This window comes from Hordeum vulgare, chromosome 5H (assembly GCF_904849725.1).
Source record: "Hordeum vulgare subsp. vulgare chromosome 5H, MorexV3_pseudomolecules_assembly, whole genome shotgun sequence".
Classification (NCBI taxonomy): Eukaryota; Viridiplantae; Streptophyta; class Magnoliopsida; order Poales; family Poaceae; genus Hordeum; species Hordeum vulgare.
The window spans coordinates 542561034-542583259 of NC_058522.1; the positions used below are offsets into that span (position 1 = coordinate 542561034).

The 22226-nt window shown below is 44.2% G+C and overlaps 2 protein-coding genes and 1 pseudogene across 3 annotated transcripts; 2 read left to right on the forward strand and 1 right to left on the reverse strand.

The window, feature by feature from the left end:
- The first annotated feature begins 410 nt into the window (after window positions 1–410).
- Window positions 411–14612, forward strand: LOC123452594 (trafficking protein particle complex subunit 8). 2 transcript variants are annotated; one of them, XM_045129274.1, is made up of 28 exons: window positions 411–767; window positions 886–980; window positions 1056–1155; window positions 1604–1708; window positions 1788–1950; window positions 3230–3350; window positions 3538–3600; window positions 3959–4039; window positions 4109–4200; window positions 4285–4435; window positions 4776–4862; window positions 5630–5749; window positions 5848–5979; window positions 6067–6164; window positions 6232–6355; window positions 6437–6544; window positions 6768–6909; window positions 9233–9337; window positions 9441–9504; window positions 9624–9696; window positions 10595–10771; window positions 10850–10960; window positions 11119–11286; window positions 11374–11529; window positions 12538–12771; window positions 12910–13068; window positions 13283–13383; window positions 13457–14612. In XM_045129274.1, the coding sequence occupies exons 1-28, from the start codon at window positions 608–610 to the stop codon at window positions 13983–13985; spliced, it is 3819 nt and encodes a 1272-aa protein (XP_044985209.1). In that variant the 5' UTR covers window positions 411–607; the 3' UTR covers window positions 13986–14612. The 2 variants fall into 2 exon arrangements, with proteins under 2 accessions (XP_044985209.1, XP_044985208.1); XM_045129273.1 differs by having other exon boundaries at window positions 413–767; window positions 9233–9343.
- A 574-nt stretch (window positions 14613–15186) lies between these two features.
- Window positions 15187–16887, reverse strand: LOC123452595 (syntaxin-121-like). Its single transcript, XM_045129275.1, has one exon. It carries the CDS (start codon window positions 16411–16413, stop codon window positions 15457–15459), a length of 957 nt encoding a protein of 318 aa, XP_044985210.1. The 5' UTR covers window positions 16414–16887; the 3' UTR covers window positions 15187–15456.
- On the forward strand, window positions 16466–19930 carry LOC123397203 (annotated as a pseudogene).
- The last annotated feature ends 2296 nt before the right edge of the window (window positions 19931–22226 follow it).

Below are 22226 nucleotides of genomic sequence, written 5' to 3' on the forward strand. Positions count from 1 at the left end.
TGCTCTAGGGATCCTATTCGTAGGTGGGGTGTTTGCGGTAACGAGTAGTCTCAACGTTGAACGCGAGGCGGCTGCGCGCGGACGCCGGCCACGGGCTCCGATGCTGAGGAAGCGGCGGCAAGAATTCCCTAATAAGATCATAAACATCTTTTTTTCCGATCTTCTCTGAGGAAAATAAAATAATCTGGGAGAGTGTTTTTTAAGATCAGGGATAGGTTAACTAATTAATTTCGCGTGGAGTCCAACCTAGTGGGCCGTTGGCCTTGTATACCACCGGAGACCGGACCCGGCCTCTGAAGCCCAAGTATCCAGCCCGTCCATCCAACTACCCCAACCCAATACGATACGCCCACTGGTCGTCTTCTCTCCTACCTCGCGCCCTTCCAGATCACACCACCACCGTCACCGCCTCGCCGTCGCCGCAGACCTCTCCGGCGACCCCCCCCCTTCCCCCCTCCCCCCTCCCATCCGTCGGAGACACCATATAAGCCGTGCCGCCCACCACGAAGAGACAGCTCGCGCGCCCCCGCTCCCGCCCCCACATCACGCAATTCGCATCGCCGGCCGCTCGGACCGGCCCCGCTCGATCCGCTAGGGTTTTGGCGCCATGGATCCGCTCCGGAGCTACCTGGGGCGGATCCTCCTCGAGGACGTCACCCCGGTGGTGATGGTGCTGACCACCCCGCTCGCCGAAGCCGCGTGCCGCAAGAGTGGCCTCAGCTTCGTCGACATGCTCTCCCCGTTCTCCCTCTTCAAAAAAATCGACGGTGATGCGCCTCCCCGACGCCGGACTCAGCTGATTCCCTGCAATGCCTTTTCGCATTTCGTTTTGATTCGGTTCTGTGCTGTGACCTCATGCGGTGTTTCCTGTGTCGGTTTGAGCAGTCCCCGTTCGCACAGCGAGTGACCAGCCTTACAGGCTCCAACAGTTTAAGATTCGGATGGTGTACGCGTCGGATGTCCGGAAGCAGGACTGCGAGGTGAACCTTGAGGAATGTGTTTATACTTGTAGATGCCTTCTGCTGTTGATGATGACCATGCTTGTGTTGGAGCAGGTTGCGGATGCGAGAATTAAGCAGGTCGTTTCTGAGGCCAACGAGAACGCTCTTCCGGATTTGCTTTCAGACCCGCCACAGTTGGAAGATGTACTCAAAAGTGAGAGCCCTTGCACTGCTTCTTGTATGCAATCATAACGTGATGTCCTTACGAAGAAACATTTTTATATTTAGCAAAATGAGGGACTATAACCAGAGTAGCCGGATTGCTAATTTGTTCAAATATTTCCAATAATCGTAATGTTAAAAACCTTTAATGAGCAGCCACAACCTTTTTCCCCAAATGTTACAGTGACCGCATATGGAGAGCATTCATGCCACAATATGTGTTGCTCAAAGTGCCTGTTTTGTTGTGTCAATATGCTGTCAACCACCATTTGGTTGGTGATCTGATGTACTCTATCTAATTGGCTGATGAATGCTTTGGTCGTATTGATGTCTTACTCAAGTGTATTGTTATATCCATGTGGTTCAGTCATAGGGTTGGTGTTTGCTGTTTATTGGTTCCACACTTTTTACATAGAATTCCATGTTTGCTGCAATTTCAGAGCCTGAAGCTGAGTTGTGCCCATTATGGATTAAGAGGTTCAACAGAGAGCTAGTGCGGACACTGTCCTTTTCAGACCATGAAACATTTGACCACCCCGTGGCATGTGAGTCTCGGCTCTTTACTCTTAGCTTTCTTTTGTTTGCAGAACCTATTCTTCCTTATACTCTGATTATTGTTAACAGGTCTTTTAGTTGTATCGTCAAAGGACAAAGAGCCAATCAGCAAATTCGCTGATCTTTTCAACGCAAATCAGTTGCCTCCTCTTTTAAATGAAGGCATAATGGATCCCCAAATTCTGAAGCACTATCTTTTACTTCATGAACAACAAGATGGACCACAAGAGATGTATTATTCCTTTCTCCTCATAATAGGGAACACACTCTCCTCCTTGCATTGGTGAAATGAACTATTGAGAAATGCTAACAAGTAATACACACATTCCAAAATATAGGCACATTTTAACTGTCCGAATTTTAGCTTTGACCATAAATCTCACACAATACGTTGTTAATAGTTGCAAAATCAGTGATAAGAATGTCCTTTCAAATTTATGAATCCAATGGTGTCAATTTTGTATAATATAAGCCAAATATGATTAGATTAATTGGTTGCTGAAGCATAAATTTGGGCAGGAAAAATACACCTTACATTTGAAATGATGCGCGTATTGTTTCTTCTTAAATGGTCACCAACATCTTCCAGAAGTGAAAAAACATCTTGTGAATTTGTGTCGGTGATGTGAGCTTTCTAATATATTATGTTCTTTCAGACTGCTCTCTTTTCACACTGATGTTAGAAAGTCTGGCATCCCTAGTTCAATGTACTTTAAGGTAGTCAAGGACTTGAGGCGTCTTCAATTGATTACTTTGTGTGACTCTTTACCTAAGAATCTAAGATCTCAACTGTTGAGTCTACCAAGCCCTCTTATGTCCACCTATTAACAACATCAACCACATATACTATATGTGAATTATAATGATTAAAGTCCTGTTTTGTTGTTTAATGCATTTGTTCTTATAATTAGAAAACCCCAAACCATTATATAATATTTAAATGGCATATAAGGCTTCACTGAAAGCTAGTATATACAACATGAGTGCTTAGGGGTGCAGTAGGTGTCAGCCTGTTTACCTTTCTTTGGAATAGCGGGCTGTATATTCATCTGGCAGCTAAGGGCCTAGTTGAAGGGCTGTTCAGTTTGATAATCTTAAATGCCACAAGAAGCTTAAGTTCCCATAACTGAGTGGTGAGCGTGCCTTCTCGGGAGACTTTTAAGCCCCCTTCGTATGGGGAACCTGAAGTCTCTCAATTAGGCCAGCTTGTTGAAGAAGTTAAGCTTTGCCAAATAGGGCCTGCCCCATTTAGAATAACTTATTTCATCGCAGGGTTATGCTTATCTAAGTTGGAACATGCAATTAAGGTAATAGCCAATGTTTTAACTGCTCGCGTTGGCAAAAGGAAGCGCATCACGCTTGAATAGTGGGATATTAAATGGATTCCGTGCATTGTTCCTTTTTAGTATATTTTTGCTCGACTGCTGTCATTTGCTGATTTTGCCGTGTCCTCTTGTTAAGTTTTAATTCTGTACATTCTTTGGTTGACCCGCGTTACTTCCTTTGTCAAGAGCTGTGAACATCTTAGCGGAAATGAGGACCACCCTAGGCTTGAATGATTGTAAATTGCTGAGTATTAACTCTTCTACACAAGCGGATGGTAGTGATGCTGATAATTCGTGGTCAACCTATGTAAGTGCACCGTGTTACTTAATACTTCCTCCGTCCCAAAATAAGTGTCTTAAGCTTAGTACAACATTGTACTAGAGCTAGTACAAAGTTGAGACAGTTATTTTGGGACAGAGGGAGTATTTATGTTAATGTCTTTGTAGTTGAGCAGGTATGCATTCTACTTATAGTCCTGTCTTACTGACTGCAGAAAGCTCATGGCCTGCACAATCATGAAGGAACTTGTTTCCTTAACATGGATGATATGAACGAGGTATTGCAGCATCTGGAGTAATAGCAAGTTACTGCTTCTCCATTCTCTGTTAAGCTTGTCTTGGGACATAAAAGTTTCATAAAACTTTGTTCAACTTTTCACAGTATCTAACAACTCATCAGTTCAATTAGGAATATTGTTAGTTGGGTTGAAGACCTATTGTGCTTTTGACAATAGTGTGAGCAACTGACTTGTTAGTCGATTGATTCGATGTTTTTATAGGAACTAATGTCAATGAGGACATATCGATTTTCCTTTTAGTTTCTAGTACTAGGCCAGATCATCCTCTGGGGTTTAGTTTTGCATACAAAGATTTGGAGCTGGCTTTAAGCGATACTAACTGCTGTTTCTTTATCAGATAAAGGATTTTATGCAAGATTTTGCTTCTAATCATATCATTCCCTACATGGAGCAAAAGATCCGTGTGCTCAATCAGCAGGTATGTTGTTAGTTTTTTTTTATTACAATTTTCAAATGTAATGTTTAGTAAAATTTGTTATCTTTCTAGGTAGCCACGACAAGAAAGGGCTTTAGAAATCAGATAAAGAACTTGTGGTGGAGAAAGAGAGATGATGTCCCAGAAGCTGCAAATGGCCCAGTGTAAGTATTTATGATTGACTCGTTTCACTGTATTTTATTCTTTTCAAATCTGCCCTTTTGTAGTAACACTATTTTTCTCAACAGGTATACATTCACCTCCATAGAGTCGCAGATCAGAGTTCTCAGTGACTATGCTTTCATGTTGAGAGACTACGAGCTTGCTTTGTCCAATTACAGATTACTTTCGACAGATTATAAGCTTGATAAAGCTTGGAAGCGTTTTGCTGGTGTTCAGGTCCTTGAATTTCCCTAACTTATTTCTAAGTACTTTATGCACGGGTACATGATCATCATGTATAATGATTTTGGGTTTGAACTAAAGGCACAACTAGTGGCAATTCTAAGAGATATGTCCTGCTTAGCAGTTTCAGTAAATCAAGATATGTTCTTTACCATAAGAATAATTTTCAAGAGGCTATGCCTTACTTATTTGGTAGACCAGATGATATGCTTTTAAATTCGTTTCACAGTAAAAGAGTTGCTGAACTGTTTTCCGGTGAATAATGAAAATGATACTGATTTTGTTGTGATGGTCCTATATTCACTCGTATGATGTATGCTTGCGTCTTTTGCAGGAGATGAGTGGACTTTGCTATTTCATGTTAGATCAGTCAAGGAAGGATGCTGAATATTGCATGGAAAATGCATTCACTACGTATTTGGTATTTATTTAGTTTAGAAATCCACTTTTAGGTTTACACACATGAACAGATAATTATTGCTTAACATTGTTGATCAATTGATACATCTTTGCTCTTCTGTGCTAATGGCCCTAGTTCTCAGTGTTCTCCAGAGAAAAAGAGAATCTGATAAAGTGGGAAGACATGGGGAAAATGATTTCTAATTAACATTTTGCATGAAACACTTCACTCTATTTCAGACACATCTGAAGTCTGATGAATAATCAATATGAACCTTGTATTGCAATGCTAGTATTAGTCACTTTTTGGGAGTTCTCATTGAAAGAATCTGGAAATATGCGTCTTTAGTTCCTCTGCAAGACAAAGCAGTCAATAACAACTATATATACACTAAAAATTCTTCAAAGCAGAAAGTAAGAGCCCAAATCAGACATGCCAAACCAGCCATAAATACACTAAAACTTCCTTTTTCTTTGTGAAATCGTGAGATATACAGAAGGCCCGTGCTTTTCCCTTTGTTATTTTTGGGAGTGTGTGTCCATAGGTGGTAGGGCCATGTGCATAATGAAGGGGAAGTTTGAATTCTTAATTTTGCCAGATGCATATTTTTGCATTTTGCATGACAGAATGAATTTAAAGTAGTGGGGCCATTTAAGTAGAGATCGCTATTCTTATCTGTTACTTTGATTCTTTCAGTTGATTGGTTTTGAATTTATTATTGTTCTTTTTTCTTCACTTGTTTGGTCTTGCTCTTCATACAAAGTATCAATAAATATTCATATTTGCAGAGAATTGGATCTTCTGGTCAGAGAAATGCTACTAGATGTGGCCTTTGGTGGGCAGAAATGCTTAAAACACGAGGACAGCATAGGGAAGCATCAACTGTTTATTTCCGCATATCAAATGAGGTATACCTAGAAGCATGAGGAATGGTCTATTCTAGTTCTTCTTTAAGTTCTCTTTTAGTTTGTTACATTTATGAATGATGGAACCTTCTGCTATTCAGGAACCTTCCTTGCATTCTGCTGTGCTGCTTGAGCAAGCTGCTTGTTGCTATTTGTTGTCAAGTCCACGTATGCTTCGGAAGTATGGATTTCACCTAATATTAGCTGGCAATAGTTACTACTTGTCTGATCAGGTGTATATTAATTCTTCCACTGCAGTGACATTTTAGCAACACAACGGTAGTTGACTTAACAATGAGCATTCATCCTTAATGGTGCAGAAACAACATGCTGTTCGTGCATACAGAAACGCTCTGTTTGTCTACAAACAAAATCCTTGGAGTTACATCAACAATCATGTACATTTTAATGTTGGGAGGTACTTGCGTAATTTTCTGCTCATTTGTCCTTGCTTGTAAACCATCTCTGACACTTGTACGAATTAGGTGGTATGGAGTCCTTGGGATATTCGATGTAGCTATCAAGCACTTGCTGGAGGTTATTGCTTGTAGCCATCAGTCGCTGACAACGCAAAGCATGTTCCTCAATGATTTTTTCCATTTTGTTCAGGTTATTGACCAGCTCAGTTATGATTTGCATCAGCTGTACCAAACTTTTGTTTCTAATTTTTCTATTTGTTTTTGCAAACAGAGTACAGGGGAAAAGTTTGATGTATACAAGCTTCAACTTCCCGTTTTCAACATGTCATCACTCAGAGTTGTAAATGAAGATCATCGCACTTACGCATCAAATGCAGATGTAACGTCATTAACAACTATAGCATTCATATTTCTAATTGTCCACCATTTCATTTCCGGAGTAATCAAAGATTGAACCTGTGGTGTTTCCGGAGCAATTTGTAATCGAACACTGTAATGCATTTATCATTTTTCTTAACTTTAACCAGTTCTTTGATCATTCTGTGCTTGTGTGATTGAAAGTGAAGGCACTCCTAACTTGTATCAGCTACCTTGTATAACAGGTTGATGTTAATGAAAGCATTTGGCAGGAGCTGGAAGAAGAATTGATCCCATCATCATCTGTTGTTAGAACTAACTGGCTCGACACTCAGCCAAAATCTTCTCCCTTTAGAAATAACAAGGCATGTGTTTGTGTTGCTGGAGGTAAATCTTGTTTTCATTGTTTTAATATGTTAAAACTGTCCGTAAGAAAATCGACTGATTATGAGTTCATTGAAAGTTGCCTCAACAGCTGAACTGCATCTGGAACGTGAAAATGTGGTATATCATACTATTTGAGTATAATTATGCAAACGCACGGACCAATCATTTTTGAGGAACTTGAGGGTAGCATGATGTGCAACTTTCCCGAGTAAATCCCTCATGTATTGGGAAATTATAAGGGCCCCCACCATCACACTTAAGGTTAGCTAGCACATTACCGGCCCCACAAGGTTCAGTGCCACAGCCACTTATGACATTTAGTTACCAATTGCATACTCTCATCCAGTAGTACATGACTCCATGTGGGTAGTGTTAAGCTTCATGCACTAGCCAACGCAACCAAAAGTCCGAACTAATGGAAAGGGCTATGCAAACCACATATACACTTCAACACCCCTTCCCACGTGTGACGCGGGAAGTCAACACGTGAACAGACTCAGAGGTATGGCTCAAGAGGCCTATACGTGGACACAGAGGGGGGCAGCAGCAATTTTTGGATAAATTCTGAAAGCCAGGACTTGAACTCAAGACCTTAGGTTCCGTTATCATGTTAAGCTTTATCCACATATACACTTCAATAGGTAGTTTGTGCTGTTACACTCAAATATTAATTTGAACTAGGCATATCCCATATGTTCATTTCGATTGTGTAAATATGTATAATCTTTGTGAAATTACTTGGAAATGAACAATAGTTTTTACTCTGACCTGTTGTCGAAAAAACTATACTTGTCTGGGCAGAACTGTCCGCTACCCTCCTAATGCCGACTATTTCGACTGACAGGTCATCACTTGAATGAAAAACCTACACATAGGAATCACATCACATAACTAAAAGGATATGTTTTGTTCATCTTCTGCTCACTTGATTTGTGCTCAATAACCATTTGATGATTCTAACTGCCCACTCGGGTAAGTATACTAGAGGCAGACGCGTGCTTTCACATGCTGCTTCCTTTGTAGGGTTTATCTGTGTGGTTGTTTATTCGTTTGTGGGTTTTTTGTGTCGTTGTTTTTATGGTTTTGGTGGGGGTGGCCGCTGTGTGAAATCCATTAGAAGTCATGCTTGAAGAGTCCACATTTTGACTGGTGGGCCCAGTAAACACGACTGGCTTAGCTCAACACTATACACAAATTACGCTGCTTCACCTTGCCTGTTTCATTTTGTACTACTGTTGTGTCCTCTTCCAGAAATATCCAGATGCCCCTAGTTCTTGGCAACTGGTCAGCAGCAATGGCGTCCTCTGGAGGTACCCATAAAATCAAGCACCCCAGAGCAAGGAAGCATAGACATCACCCCACACGTTCAGCCCACAGCACGCTCGCTTCCTCCCCCCACCCCATCTGTGACTCAGTGACAGAACGACACACGACCCAAAACACATTGGACGAACGGCAGGAGTAACCGAGGTGTAGGCTAAGTCGGTAAAAAAATGTTGTTCGGTCGATGACGCGCGATGCCAACATCGAACCCGCAGTCCGGAATGCTGAGAGCTCCCTATTTCTTTTTTGAGAAAACGCAAAAGGACCTTTGCGTTTCATTGCATTGAAAAGGTAGAGTCTGGATACAATCCTCCTAGGAGGTCAAGTACAAATGAAGAACGCTAAAACTAATGCACATCCCAGGTGGAAGGCAGGTTGACCCGAAGGCCACGGGCACCAGCTAGAGCCCACTGCTCGGCTTCATCCTTGATCATGGAGACCAGGGTCTGAACCAGGGGCTGGGCGCCATCGAAGATGCATTCGTTGCGCTGCTTCCAGATCATCCATGGCGTCAATAGGGCAATGGTTGCTAGGCCTTTACGCATCAGTGCCGGCGTGTTTTGTTTGGCATGCAGCCACCAGTCCATGAGAGAATCTTCGTGGTTTGGTCCTGCAGTGGTCATCCGTAGCCAGGAGAGGATTTCATACCAAGTCTGCCTGGCGAAGGGGCATTCCAGGAGGAGGTGGCGCATCGTCTCAGGGGCTTGGTCGCAGAGTGGGCATCACGGCTGATGCTGGAGACCTCGTCTAGCGAGGCGATCAGCCGTCCAGCACCTGTCCTGGTTGGCCAACCAGTGGAAGAACTTCACTCGCGGTGGCGCCCTATTTCTAGGGAGCTTAGAAGTTAAAATACGATGCCAGTAATTTATTTCTCTAGCAGAGAGAGACAGAGACAAAGTCGATGGGAATTAGAATGTAGCAACCTGATATCATTGCTGTAAAGACACTTGGAGCATCTCATAATATTCTAGTTCTGAATCCTTGATTTCATTGGTTGCAGAGGCAGTCAAACTGAACGTTGAGCTGAAGAATCCTTTACAAATTTCCGTCAATGTGTCTGGCATCTCCCTTATATGCCAGCTTTCCACCAATTTGAACGCTTCAGGTGCAGGTATTTGATTTTTCTTTCTGAGATTAAAAGGTCTTTCTTAAGGACTCTATAACGGAGAGATTGTTTTGTTTACCGATGGATTGTGTTCGCCATGCAGAGACTGGTGCATTAACAACAGCTGCTGAAGAAGATATAGCTACCACGAAGCCCTCTATTTCAACGTAATTACGCCCCCCCCCCCCCCCCAAAAAAAAAACTATTGAGGTTTATTTATTAGATATTTTTGGTTCTTCCGAAGATTCTGAATACCGTTATTGTTGTTTCTGGTTGATTGCTGCAGATTTGAAAGTGATGGAAACAATTTCACATTATCGAAGCTTGACATTGTATTAGGAGGAGGTGAAACCAAAAGAGTAAGCATCTCTAGCCATTAATCCGGGTGCCTCAGTGAATCTTGCTAAAATGTATTCGTTGTCATGTAAAAACCGCTTTAAAAAGGTCTTCATCGTGAGATCTGTATATAGCATATCCAAATTACCACGTGAACAATGAATACTATTTTGAACTTCACATTAGATAATTCTCCCTTGTCCATGATACTCCCCCATTCCTAAAATATAAGTTGCATTAGCATGTGTGCATTTAACATTTTAAATCTTTGACTACTAAAATACGCAAGAGCATATGGATTTGGCATGTAAGAATAATACCATAGTGCAAATCATGGTCAAAGTTGTGCATTGGAGACTGTGAAAACTGAAAAGTCAAACGTAACTTACATTCTGAGGGAGTATATTTCTTAGAACGTCAAATAGAAAACAGAATAGCTATAACGGTTAATTTGCCATCGGCATGGTGTGCGTGGATCCAACCAAGGATGGTTCCATTTATTATGCCCAAATAGTAATTTGATGAAGGTGTTGTAATAGCTAGTGCAGAGCAAGCCTGATTTACAGTCATCTATATTATTTGCTTTTGCTTGGTATTCCTTTGAGCCAGATATAAGCCTTTCCTTGGATTTAATATCGTTTTTGAGTTTGACTGTGAAACCTGACATTACAACAAAACCGCAGTGGAAGCCATAACAAGAGAGTAATACTTAAACTGATCATTGCCTCAGTTATTCGTAGTTTAAACATTTTGGTAGTATATGTTATTAAGTTTTGTGCGGCGAATTTGTTGCTCTTTGTGACATGTGGAATTGGTCTATTTTTATTCATTTATATTTGATAGTGCTGCTTCATATCGGTGTTACATAACTTTATGTGCATAGTTTTCCAAATGGCTAATTACCCTTTTTAATTCTACCAGATACAACTTGAAGTGACTCCAAAAGTTGTAGGTATTCTGAAGTTAGTTGGGATAAGGTGGACCCTGTCAGATTCAGTAGTAGGCTATCAGTACTTCGAAGTGGCTACACAAAAGAAAAACAAGAAAGGGAAAAGAGGGGCCCGGCGTTCTTTGAACAACAACCTGATTGTTATCAAGGTTCTCGTTTGTCTGGGTTTTTCTTTCAAATACTTGTTTCGTGTGGCGTGCGAGTAACTGTAAGTTCTTTTCCTCCAGGGTTTACCTAAACTTACAGGATATATTGAGTGCTTGCCAACAAAAGCATTTACTGGTGATTTACAACTCCTCACGCTGAATCTGAGAAACCAATCAGAACATGCTGTGAAGGTCCGGATATTTATCCTTATATTCATTTCTTTGCCTTGTTCAATAATTCATAATGATCAAAGGATTTCTCAGTTCTTCAGAAATGAGCCTAGGTTTTAAATATGTGTGTTTTTGTAGCATCATTTTGTATGTTAACCATTTCCAAGCCTGCCATGCAGAATATAAAAATGAAAATTAGCCATCCAAGGTTTGTAATTCCTGGTGATTCATCAGACCTTGACCTTGAATTCCCACAGTGCTTAAGAAAGCATGTTCAATCAGACAGCAATACTGTATCCGAAGGTACTAAGGAAAATGTTAAGGGTTCACTATTTGCATTTCCTCAGGTGAGGTGGTTCAAAGCCCTGTCTTGTTTTACTAATCTGATCTGTGTTACCGATTTATTTACAATATTTGCATTCATTTCTTTCCAGGATATTAAAATTCAAGGTGGTGCCACATTCTCTTGGCCTATTTGGTTTCATGCTGCAACTCCTGGAAACTTTTCTCTTTATTTGTCTCTTTATTATGAAATGGAGAGTACCACTGACATTCCATATCGCACATTGCGCATGCATTACAATGTGGAGGTAAATTGGCAATACTATATTAGGTTTTATGTTAATTTTTTACCTTATTGCACATGCATAGTACTCCCTCCGTTTCTTTTTAGTCTGCATATATGGTTTGGTCAAAGTCAAGCTTTGTAAAGTTTGACTAACTTTATATTAAAAAATACCAACATTCACAACATGAAATCAATATTATCAGATGCACCACATGATGTATTTTCATACTATATAATTTTAATATAGTAGTTATCCATATTTTTTGATATAGATTTGGTCAAACTTTATGTTGTTTGACTTTGACCAAATCTTATACGCGGAGTAATAAGAAACAGAGGGAGTATATTCTATTTGGAATCAGTGTTTTCAGAACTAGTGTTGCACCAGTTGCTTCTTGGGGCACCAGCTTCCTACAATAATTAGTTGATCTAATGAAATATGTTGGTGAGATTTATGATATACGGAAATCCCTAAAACCTCATTGTGCCAACTGGTTTACCAAATATAGGTTGTGTAGGTTGTGGTTGGCGAAACTGGTTATGTCTGCCCGCCAGAAATCAGATGTCCTCTGAAAGTCTTGAGTTCATTGCTAGATGCCACTGGTTATTTTAAGTTTGTTCTGAAGTTGTAATAGCTCTATAAAAAGTGTGGTGGTCCCAAGAGGATAGAAGTCACTTCTGTAAGATTTTTGAAGACTTGGATTTTCGATTTTTGATCTCATTGTCATGTTTTCAACCAAAATACAGGAAGCTTGTATAATGTGTGATTAATTATATTTGATTTAAAATGCACTTGTCTTTATTTTTCAATCTCACATTATAGTACTGTGTACTCCCATGATTAAGGTGTGTAGAACTACTACCCATACATATGGCACCGTGGTTTTGGATGCTACTGTTGCATTATTTAATCTCAAATTTGCTTAGTCAGCATCTGTGTGTTTGCACACACTTCTTGATAGATGTGGAAACATCAAGTAAATATGGAATTGGAATCTATTAATTGTCTGTCAACAATTCTAATTTACAGATCTTGCCATCACTTGATGTGTCCTTTGCTATAAGTATGTGTTCATCCGGATTGCAAGAGTATATTGTGCGAATGGACGTAATCAACAAGACTCCATCAGACTCATTCGCACTGCATCAATTGTCATGTGTCGGCACTAAATGGGCAGTTTCGACATTACCCTCGCGCGACTCCATCAGCTTTGTGGAAACAGTACCATCAAACCAGGCTGTGTCATGCTTCTTCAAGATAAAGGTTGGATACGCATTGTTTGAATAAGCTATCAAATACAAGACACTTCTTGGGCCCTATGTATTCCATTTTATTATTTTCTTTTCATGCCTGTTCTATCTGGTTAGGTGATATAGTTTTCCATGCATTAATTATTTCCAGGATTTAAGTACAAGTTCGTGTATTGAGGCGGCAGACGGTTCCTGTGGAAGTGATATAGTTTTATCTCCTGGGGATAGTACTGATGTATTTGATGTTTCTCGGACTCCTATCACTGATTTCCACTATCAAGAAAGACACCAACAAGGGAAGTTAGCTAAGGTGAGTGCTGCCTGAGGTTGTAATACGACTTGGCGGTATTGTTTTCTTGCTGTTTCCCAATGTTATCCAGCTGGGTAGTGTTTTTGCCCTTAGCCTTAACCTCAACACAACAATGCTTGGATTGAAATGTGGCCAGTGGCTGGTTCCGTGTATGCATATTTGAATTTTAGCATTGGTTAATCAAATGCTCACCTATGTATTGACTTCATTTCAGGTGCCACGTAGTCTACTTGATTTTATTCTGATCTCAAAGGCAGTAGCTGTTAGCTCTTCCAAGTCAGAACAACTGCTCTCTCATCATACTTGCCACTGCAGGCAAGTGCTAGAACCATTGATTGTTGCTTGTTATGACCCTGAACATATATGCTGATATGATCTGCTTTTGCAGTGCTCTCATCCAGAATCCTGTTTGGTGGCTTATGGAAGGACCTCGAACAATTACTCATGATTTCTCGAAGTCATGCTGTGAGGCTAACATCGAACTGGTGATTCACAATTCTTCAGAACATAACACTACAGTGAGAGTGGTTACATCTGACTGTATGGCAGAGAAAAGCCAGACTGCCCCTTCACATGAATTTGCCAGTGGTCAGGGTGGATGGTATGACGTATCGCTGGAAAATGACATAAAAGCCATCGCAAGCACAAAGGGGGCACATTCTGAGAAACAATCATCAGAAAGCATTTCACCTTTTGTTTGGTGTTCACTGAGTTCCGCTCAAGTTGATCTGAAACCTGACAGTTCTGCTAAAATTCCCCTAAAAGTGTGCATATTTGCACCCGGAACGTACGATTTTTCAACTTATGAGCTGCACTGGCAGGTGCATTCATCTGAGAGTGGGCAAGTGGATGAAAATGTGACATCAGGTGGTGGCCAAGGGTATCCTTTCTATGTTAATGTTCTTCAAGGCGCCTGATGAATTACAATGATGAAAAAGATACTTCTCATGAAGCTCAGCACAGGAAACCATATCCATGTTCAGTGCAAAAGCTTGTCCTGTGGCGTCCGAGTGAAGTTGTATGCTCCCACCAACCCAAACTAGCGGACCAGTGGTGGCGGACAGCCAAAGTGAAGATGTACCCTGTAAGTTCCCAGATTGGATATAGGATACACATATACAAAGGATTCTTTTGTCATCAGCCCCAATACTGATGCATTTATACGAGCCTTTTTGAGGATGGTTCAGGTGATTAGAAGATATGTATACCATTGTTGTCAATGAAATTGGGGTGCGATGAGTGCTAGACATTTACCGAGTTGTAGTTATGCTGTTCTTGTATATCCTTCTCTGTATCCCTTTTGCGAGGAAGGTAGGAAAAATTTCTTGAACGACAACCGTTGCTGGCCAGTGTTTATGCCATTAACCATATTGTGATTTCTTCTTTATACTGTAGTAGGTTCAGCGAGTCCTGTCTGCCTGGGTAATATTTTGTGTTCATGGGATGTCTGCCCTGTGTTTTTGGCAGTCGTGAGATACTTGGGCAGTGACACTTTGACTTTGATGTAATCTTAATCGCAATTTTGCCATGCATTTCCAGTATCATATCATACTCATTGCCTTGCCTTTATTAAATGTTTTCCCAGTAGGAGTAGCAAGATGATCTGTGTCGACCCTGAAAAAATGTTGATTGAAAACTCCTGACGTGTGTGTTCCATGGTAGAACAGACAGACGGATATACTCCGGAGAACTAGACTAGTTCTCCTCTCCTCAACTACAATTATTTTGGAACGGAACGGAGGGAGTATTTGGCACTGCTGAGCGTTCTTGTTGCAGTTCCAGTGGTGGTTCAGCTAACTGCATCTAAGTCCAGCGAGCAGAATTGGCAACTGCATCGCAATCCTGTCAACTTGACGAGCAGGCATGGCAGCTCGAGATTTAACAACCATCATGCAGAGCCGCCGTAGATTACTCCAACCAACGAGCGGCATCCGGAGCCCGGTGGTAGTTGGGACCTGAATCTTCTCTTCTTCTCTCTTGATTGCGTCGCCGGTCAGCCGCGCCGGCACATGGATTTCGACCAAGTCAAAGTTCGCTCACCTGTCACACAGGCCTGGCTCCACACTCCAACCCAAACTTAATCCAACTGCATAATTAATTACCTTCTCCGTAAAGAAATATAAGAACTTTTTAGATCACTACAGTACGTAACTGATCTAAACATTTCTAGTATTATTTTTACAGAGGGAGTACTACTACTACAGTAAAGAAAATCACCGAAAAGTATATAGTCATGAAATAATAATCGAGTGGCTCAACGAACCACATGGATGGAGTAATTACAATCGCAAAAAATTCCACAAAAGACAATCAACAACAACAACCAGGAAGCAATCCAGGACCAGGATCATCAGAGACAGACAACAGATCCACAGGCTGTTCCTACCACTACTGCTGGCTGTTGTTGTTGTTGCTCTTGTTGGTGTTCTTGAGCACGATGGGGATGACGATGATGAGGATGACGACGAGCAGGATGCCGATGCCGATGAAGGTCCACTTGCGGGAGCTCTTCTGGTGCTTGCGTGCCACCTGCAGCTGCTCGCGCCCGCGGTCGACGAACGACCTCGCCCGCCCGACGTGGCCCTCGATGTCGTCCAGCTGCTCCCCCTGCGCCGCCACCAGCACGGCCATGTCGTTGAACACCTGCTGCAGCTCCAGCAGGGACCGCTCCAGGTCCGCCACGGCGCCGTGCCGCTCCTGGATCTCCGCCACCACGCCCAGCACCTCCCCTCTCCCCTGCTGCTCCGCGATGGCGCGCTGCAGGAGCCGCTCCCCCTCCCCCGTCTCCGCCAGCGTGTCCAGCGTGGCCTCGTCGGGCTGGGACCCCGTCACCGTGAAGTAGCGGCGGGCCACGGTTTCCCGGTACTCGGAGGTGATGCGGGAGCGGAGGGAGGAGAAGGACTCCATGGCATCCCGCAGCTTCTTGCGCAGCCCGGCCACGACGGAGGTGCGGGTGCGGTCCGTGGACGACCCCGGCCCGCACCCGGCCACGGACCGGTTGGCGGCGTTGGCGCGGTCGAGCGACTCGAGCCGCAACTTCACCACCTTGGCCTTCTTGATGGCGGCGGCCACGTCGGCGTCCATGCGGGAGCGGAGCGCGCGCACCGCCGACGCGTCGTGGAGCGACTTGCCCGACTCGTTGCCGTCGTGGAGGGAGCGCTGGATCCGCTCCAGCTCCCGCAGGTCGTCCTTGATCGACTCCACGTCCTCGAAGAAGCGGTCCAGGCTCGCCCCCGCCGCGGCGCCCGGCGGCGCCGTCATCTCCACGCCGCCGCCGCCCGACTCCAGGTCCCCGTCGCCCCCCGCGCCCGCCCGCTTCCACGAGCTCGAGAAGAGGTTGTTCATGGCTGCCGCCGGGTTGACTCAGGCAAGGCAGGGTCGGTCGATCGATCGATGGATGTCCTTGATCACCACGCCGGCGCGGTTTCTTGATTCTCCTCGATGGGTGGAGCTGTTGGCGCTGTTTCTTGGATGGGGAGAAGCGGAGTGGACAAGGGAGGAAGAAGGGGTTAGTTACTTAACCGCTAGTATTGTGGCGAGCGGAGCCAGTGGGATCGGGGCGGGGACGCGGAGTTGGGACGTTGAAGGGGTCTGCCGTGCCGTCTAGACTCGTGGGAGGGGAAGGTGGGAGGAAGGAGACGGCGGTGCCCTGCCGCCCGCAAGTGGAACAGTGGTAGCTTCGCGTCCAGGTAAGGTACGGTCCTTGGATCACGCGGTGGCGTGCGCGCGTAGGGGTAGGCCATCTGGGTTCGTAAAAATGGGAGGAAATCTCGAGCCCAACCGCGCAGCTACAAAGCTCACGGACGGGGGATCATATTCCGTTTCTGCACCGCGCCCCGCGGGTAAGATTTAGTAGTACTCCTAGTACGAGTAAATAAAAATCGTAGGTTGTGGCGGCAAATTCTACGAGAAACTGGTTGGCTTGGCTTGGCTTGGTGGCGGTAAATTCCGTGGCCGTCTGTCTCGTGAAGACCATCATCCATGGTAGTCATATACGGATTGGTCGTGTTTGACCCGATCAATCGACGAGGCAGGCAAGCAGAGGAGCACGTGTCCAGCTTGACTAGAACACCTTCTTCTTCTCTCACGGCCAAATGGGCCGAGTCATCACGCATTAAGAAATGAAAAGGTGGCCACATGCATACTCCACACTTCAGTCGGTTTGCTGACCGCGCCGCATGGAAGCGATACGTCAAGCTCCTAATTGCCGGGTAGGTACATGCTCCTTCGTTTATTCGTTGGCGAAAAAAGTCCAAAACAAACCTTAAAGTTATAGACGAAAGCTAAATTAAATTCTGAATTTTGAATCCCTAAAATCGGCACACCGAACTTACTGATCCTGGTCTATTTTAAATCTTGACAGAACTTAGCCGTGATTTGCTGAATTGGGTCGGGCCCTCTGCTCTGTTTTCTTTTCTTTTTGCTTTTCCACATGGTAATATTTTTCTAAATAAATATTTTATATTTTATAAATAACAATAAACATTTTATAAAATTGATATATATATTTTTGAGGTATAAATAACAATAAACGTTGAATGTTTGGCGCTAGGATTATGCTCCTACAAATTTATAAAATGCATGTTGGACCAATACGAATAGAATTAAAAATACGAATGGAACTAAAAATACGAATAGAATTAAAAATACGAATAGAACTAAAAATACGAATAGAATTAAAAATAAGAATAGAATTAAAAAATCCAAATATTTTTTGAAACAAAAAAGACATAGAATTTGTGACAAAAATAGAAAACATAAATATTTTTAACTTCTGAACAATTTTAAAAATGCGTGAACTTTTTTTAAACTTTGTATTTTTTTATGTTAGTGGACCGGTCCAATTTCTGTCTATAAGAGTAGCAGCCTAGCAGGTTATCCCGGTCGGGATTGTGGTATTACCAGAATCCCGGTGTGTCAAACGGACCTAGGGTTCAAAATAGACCGGAATTACAAGAATCCCGGTGTGTCAAACGGACCTAGGGTTCAAAATAGACCGGGATTACAAGTTTGGAGTGCCAATTTCAGGGATTCAAAGTTCAGGGTTCGATTTAGCTTTCGTCTATAACTTCAAGGTTTGTTTTGGACCTTTTCCCTTACGGGAGTTTATTTTCCGAAATGGTAGGATCCATCATTCATGGAGTATATAGGTTAAGAAAAAAAGAATTGTTCAGCTAATTAAAAAGATCAAACTGAAACTCTATCTCTCCCTAATAATAAAGCACGGAGTGTTTCTGTTGTCCGTCGTGGCCGTTTTGCAGAACCCCCCCTGAAGTTTCCCGAAATCAACCCGCAGTCCGGTTTTAAGTGAGAAACGAATCATTTTTTGTATGTTTACAAAAACCCCCTGTAAATTCCCGAAATCAACCCGTTGTACATAATTAAGTGAGAGAACGAATCATTTTTTGGAATTTTTGTAGAAACCTCCTTTAATTTTTATAAAATATATCATCGATACGTTAGCTTGGATCCAACAGAGCTTGGCACTTGATTCCACGCAGAGAGAAAGAGAGTGAGAGAGAGAGAGAGAGAGACTATAGCGAGGGTTCCACAACAATTCTTCACGAGCCGATGGTACACGCTCTGTGTATATTAGTGCATTTCGCAAAGTTTGCTCGAACTGATGTTCAGATTTATCAGTGATGAATTGACCATGCATGCATGCATGCATGTGTGTGTCTCTGAGACATTGCTTACTACTTAATCTTGCAGGGTATCATCGGCATCCTCTGCACGGCCATCCTGCTCCTCGCCGGCCTCGTGTGGCGTGGTGTGGTCGTCGCCGCCGCCGGGGGGTGGACGGCGTGTTCAACGTCGAGGACTACGGTGCTCTAGGCGACGGGACCACGGACGACACCAAGGCGTTCGTGGATGCATGGGCGGCGGCGTGCGGTGCCACTGGCTCGTCGGCGACGCTGCTTGTTCCGGCGGCGAAGTCATTCCTCGTCGGCCTCACCAGGTTCAGTGGTCCATGCGCCTCCACCAGAATCACCGTCCAGGCACGCATCGCTCCTCCGTCTATCCTGATCTGGGGTGTGGTTTGGCTTCATCGGACGGCCAGGAAAACTTGCTTTGGTTGTCCCAGGTTATGGGCACGATTACGGCGCCGCCAGCGAGCGCATGAAGCGAGAAGAAGAACCATTGGCTGATGTTCTACCTGGTCGACGAGCTTACGGTTACCGGCAACAACACCGGCTTGCTGGACGGCAGAGGCCAGACGTGGTGGGTCGATAAATGCAAAGCCGATAATGATATGAGGAAGCCCAACTCAACTCTTAAGGATTTCTTTTCTTTAATTCCTCCTTGCATTTGGCAAGTGCCTTTTGATTTACCAATCTTTTTCGGAGAGAAAGTATTTAATGGTCGATATATTTCCTTAAACCGAAGCATTTATCAGTTTTCAGTCACCTATTATTGTTTTTTTCTTTTAGGATTGTGTGATTAAGACACCGACGGTCAGTATAAACATATATACTGTAATAGAAAGCAAGTGTAGTGGCTGGGTAATTAGCATAAATGACGTGCATGTAACCTCATTGCACACGTATCACTACATGGATGGATACACGCCTTGGTGGTCATGAACTGCACCGACGTGGAGCTGAGCCAATTCAGCAGCAAGCACAGCCTGCAGATTCACATCGGGCTCAGCATGAGCGGCAAGGTCAACGTGACGCAGCTCACCATCACCGCACAGGAGAACAGCCCCAACACCGACGGCGTCCACGTCGACCGAAGCGAAGACGTCCACATCACCGGTTCGACCATCGGCACGGGCGACGACTGCATCTCCATCGGCCCCGGGAGCCGCTTCGTCACCGTTGACGGAGTCGTCTGCGGCTCCGACCATGGTGTAAGGTAACAAAGGGTTGCAATAGGGAGGCTTTCTTCCACTGCATTTTCTATGTAACATGCACTCGAAGAAGAGGCCTAAAATGGCGTGATGGCCGGGAGTTTTTATAATTTTTGTTAAGACGTGTTATATGATTTGATCCAGTTGCAACGCACGGGCTCTTTTGCTAGTATTATTCAATTAATAATTATAGAAAACGAGGGTCGTTCGCCCGGCCCACTCCCGCGAGCATGTGTTGCTGCCGCTGCCATCCTCCATCGGTTTCTCTCTCCCTTACGGCTGTCGAGCACAGGTAGGGATGGTAATGGATGTCCATTACCGTGGGTAAAAATCCATTAAGATAAAGATATGGGTCAAAAAATATATTTATGTGTATATAAATAGAAAAATTAAAAACCCATTAGATATAATGGGTACGTGTATAGTTTAGTATAACCCATACTCGTGTACCCATATATCACATATAATCTACAACTTTAATATCATTTATCAACATATTAAGTGTATCATATGTACATAAGTTTCGCAGCTGCCCACGTCCAAAATGTGTTACGAGTATGTGTTGTTTTCATGAAGTGTTGTTATTATTATAAGTTGTTTTTTATGATTATGAAATACTCGAATTGATGTGTTGCAAATCTGTATACGGTTGATGGGTGATGGGTATGGGCAAAAATTATACCCATCGACGGGTATGGATACAGATGATGGGTAAGGTTTGGGGCGACGTATAAGGTTATGAGGTGGCTCCACCCGTACCCAAATACGGCGGGTGCCATCCCTAGGCATAGGCCATCCGATGGCGGCGGGGCCCTATCTCCCCTCTTGTGAGGTGGGGCGATCGCGGGGCGGTCAAATGTTGGAAATATGCCCTAGAGGCAATAATAAAATGGTTATTATCATATTTCCTTGTTCATGATAATCGTCTATTGTTCATGCTATAATTGTATTAACAGAAAACAGTAATACATGTGTGAATAAATAGATTGCAATGTGTCCCTAGCAAGCCTCTAGTTGGCTAGTGATGGGGTTATAGTCCCAAGGTAGGGTCATAGGCCTGCCCTATAGGTCCTACCCAAGGACTACCCTTCATAAGGGACAAGGCCCTTAGACAGTTCCGACTGAATTAAGGACTTCCCATCATCCAGTCGGTGACGATTCCCCCATCATCCAGTCGGGCACGAGCATTCAGAGCGTATTAAACTTACCGACTGGATTCCACTTTGTATATCGTAACCTCCCTGGAGGGCAACGGTCATACGTTTTCATGCACCATTATTAGCATTTAAGGCATACGTTACCTGTAACGTAGGCATTTATTCTCCACTACTCCACCCCTGTGCACCGGACCGTTGTGAAGGGCAGCCCACTCTATATAAGCCGCCCTTCCCCACTGGTGCAGGGGTTGGCATTTACTGTAATCCATATTCCACTCGACATCAAGCTCCCAAAAGCACTGAGACGTAGGGCTTTTACCTCCACCGTAGAGGGGCCTGAACTCATACAACCTCGCCGTAGCTAAGGCTCTGCCCATCCTTTCGTACCCTACACATCTACTGTCAGACTTATACCCACGACAGTTGGCGCCCACCGTGGGGCAGGCGTCTAAGCGACCTCCGGCGAGTTTGCGACTACATCTTTTCATCATGTCGTCCGGTGGAGATTTGTGCATGGGTCATGAGATCCTCTTCGGCGCACTCTCCTTCATCGTCGACGATTCGGCATGGCTTCGGGATGCGCCTCTCGACGTCGAGGCGCTCCCCAATCACGGGGCTACGCACTTCTGTGTCGGCGCCCGCGGCGTCCTTCTTCTCCAGCAGTCGGCTCCGGTGTCGATCTTCGCCCCCGTCACGCGCCGCAACAAGCGGTCTCGCCGTCCGCGGCTCCAGCGTTGGGTGCGACATGCCCAGGCGCGCCAGAACGCGTCCTCTCAAGTGGCGGTCCTCGAGTCGGTTGTGGTCGCGCCGCCGTCCCAGCGCTTGGACTCAGTTCCGACTGAGTTGCCTTCCGAGTACTTGGGTCGCGGGCCTGCAGCCGAAGTTCTCATGGGCAATTCCCATGAAAGTCCCCGCCAAACTGGTCGGAACGAGCACGAGGTCGGCGAGTCATCCGGCGCTCGCCGTCAGCACCGCCGTTCTGCCAGTCGACGCACTCGTCAGAGCAACGTGGAGGTGTTCCGCACACCCATCCTCAACCTGGTTGCCGCTGCCAAGATAGCTGATTCCCTCCAACCGACTGATTCAGAGGCTGGCAGAGGGATCGAGCAGATCCGTGCCCTGTTGCACACGGCGCAGCTGCAGAATTC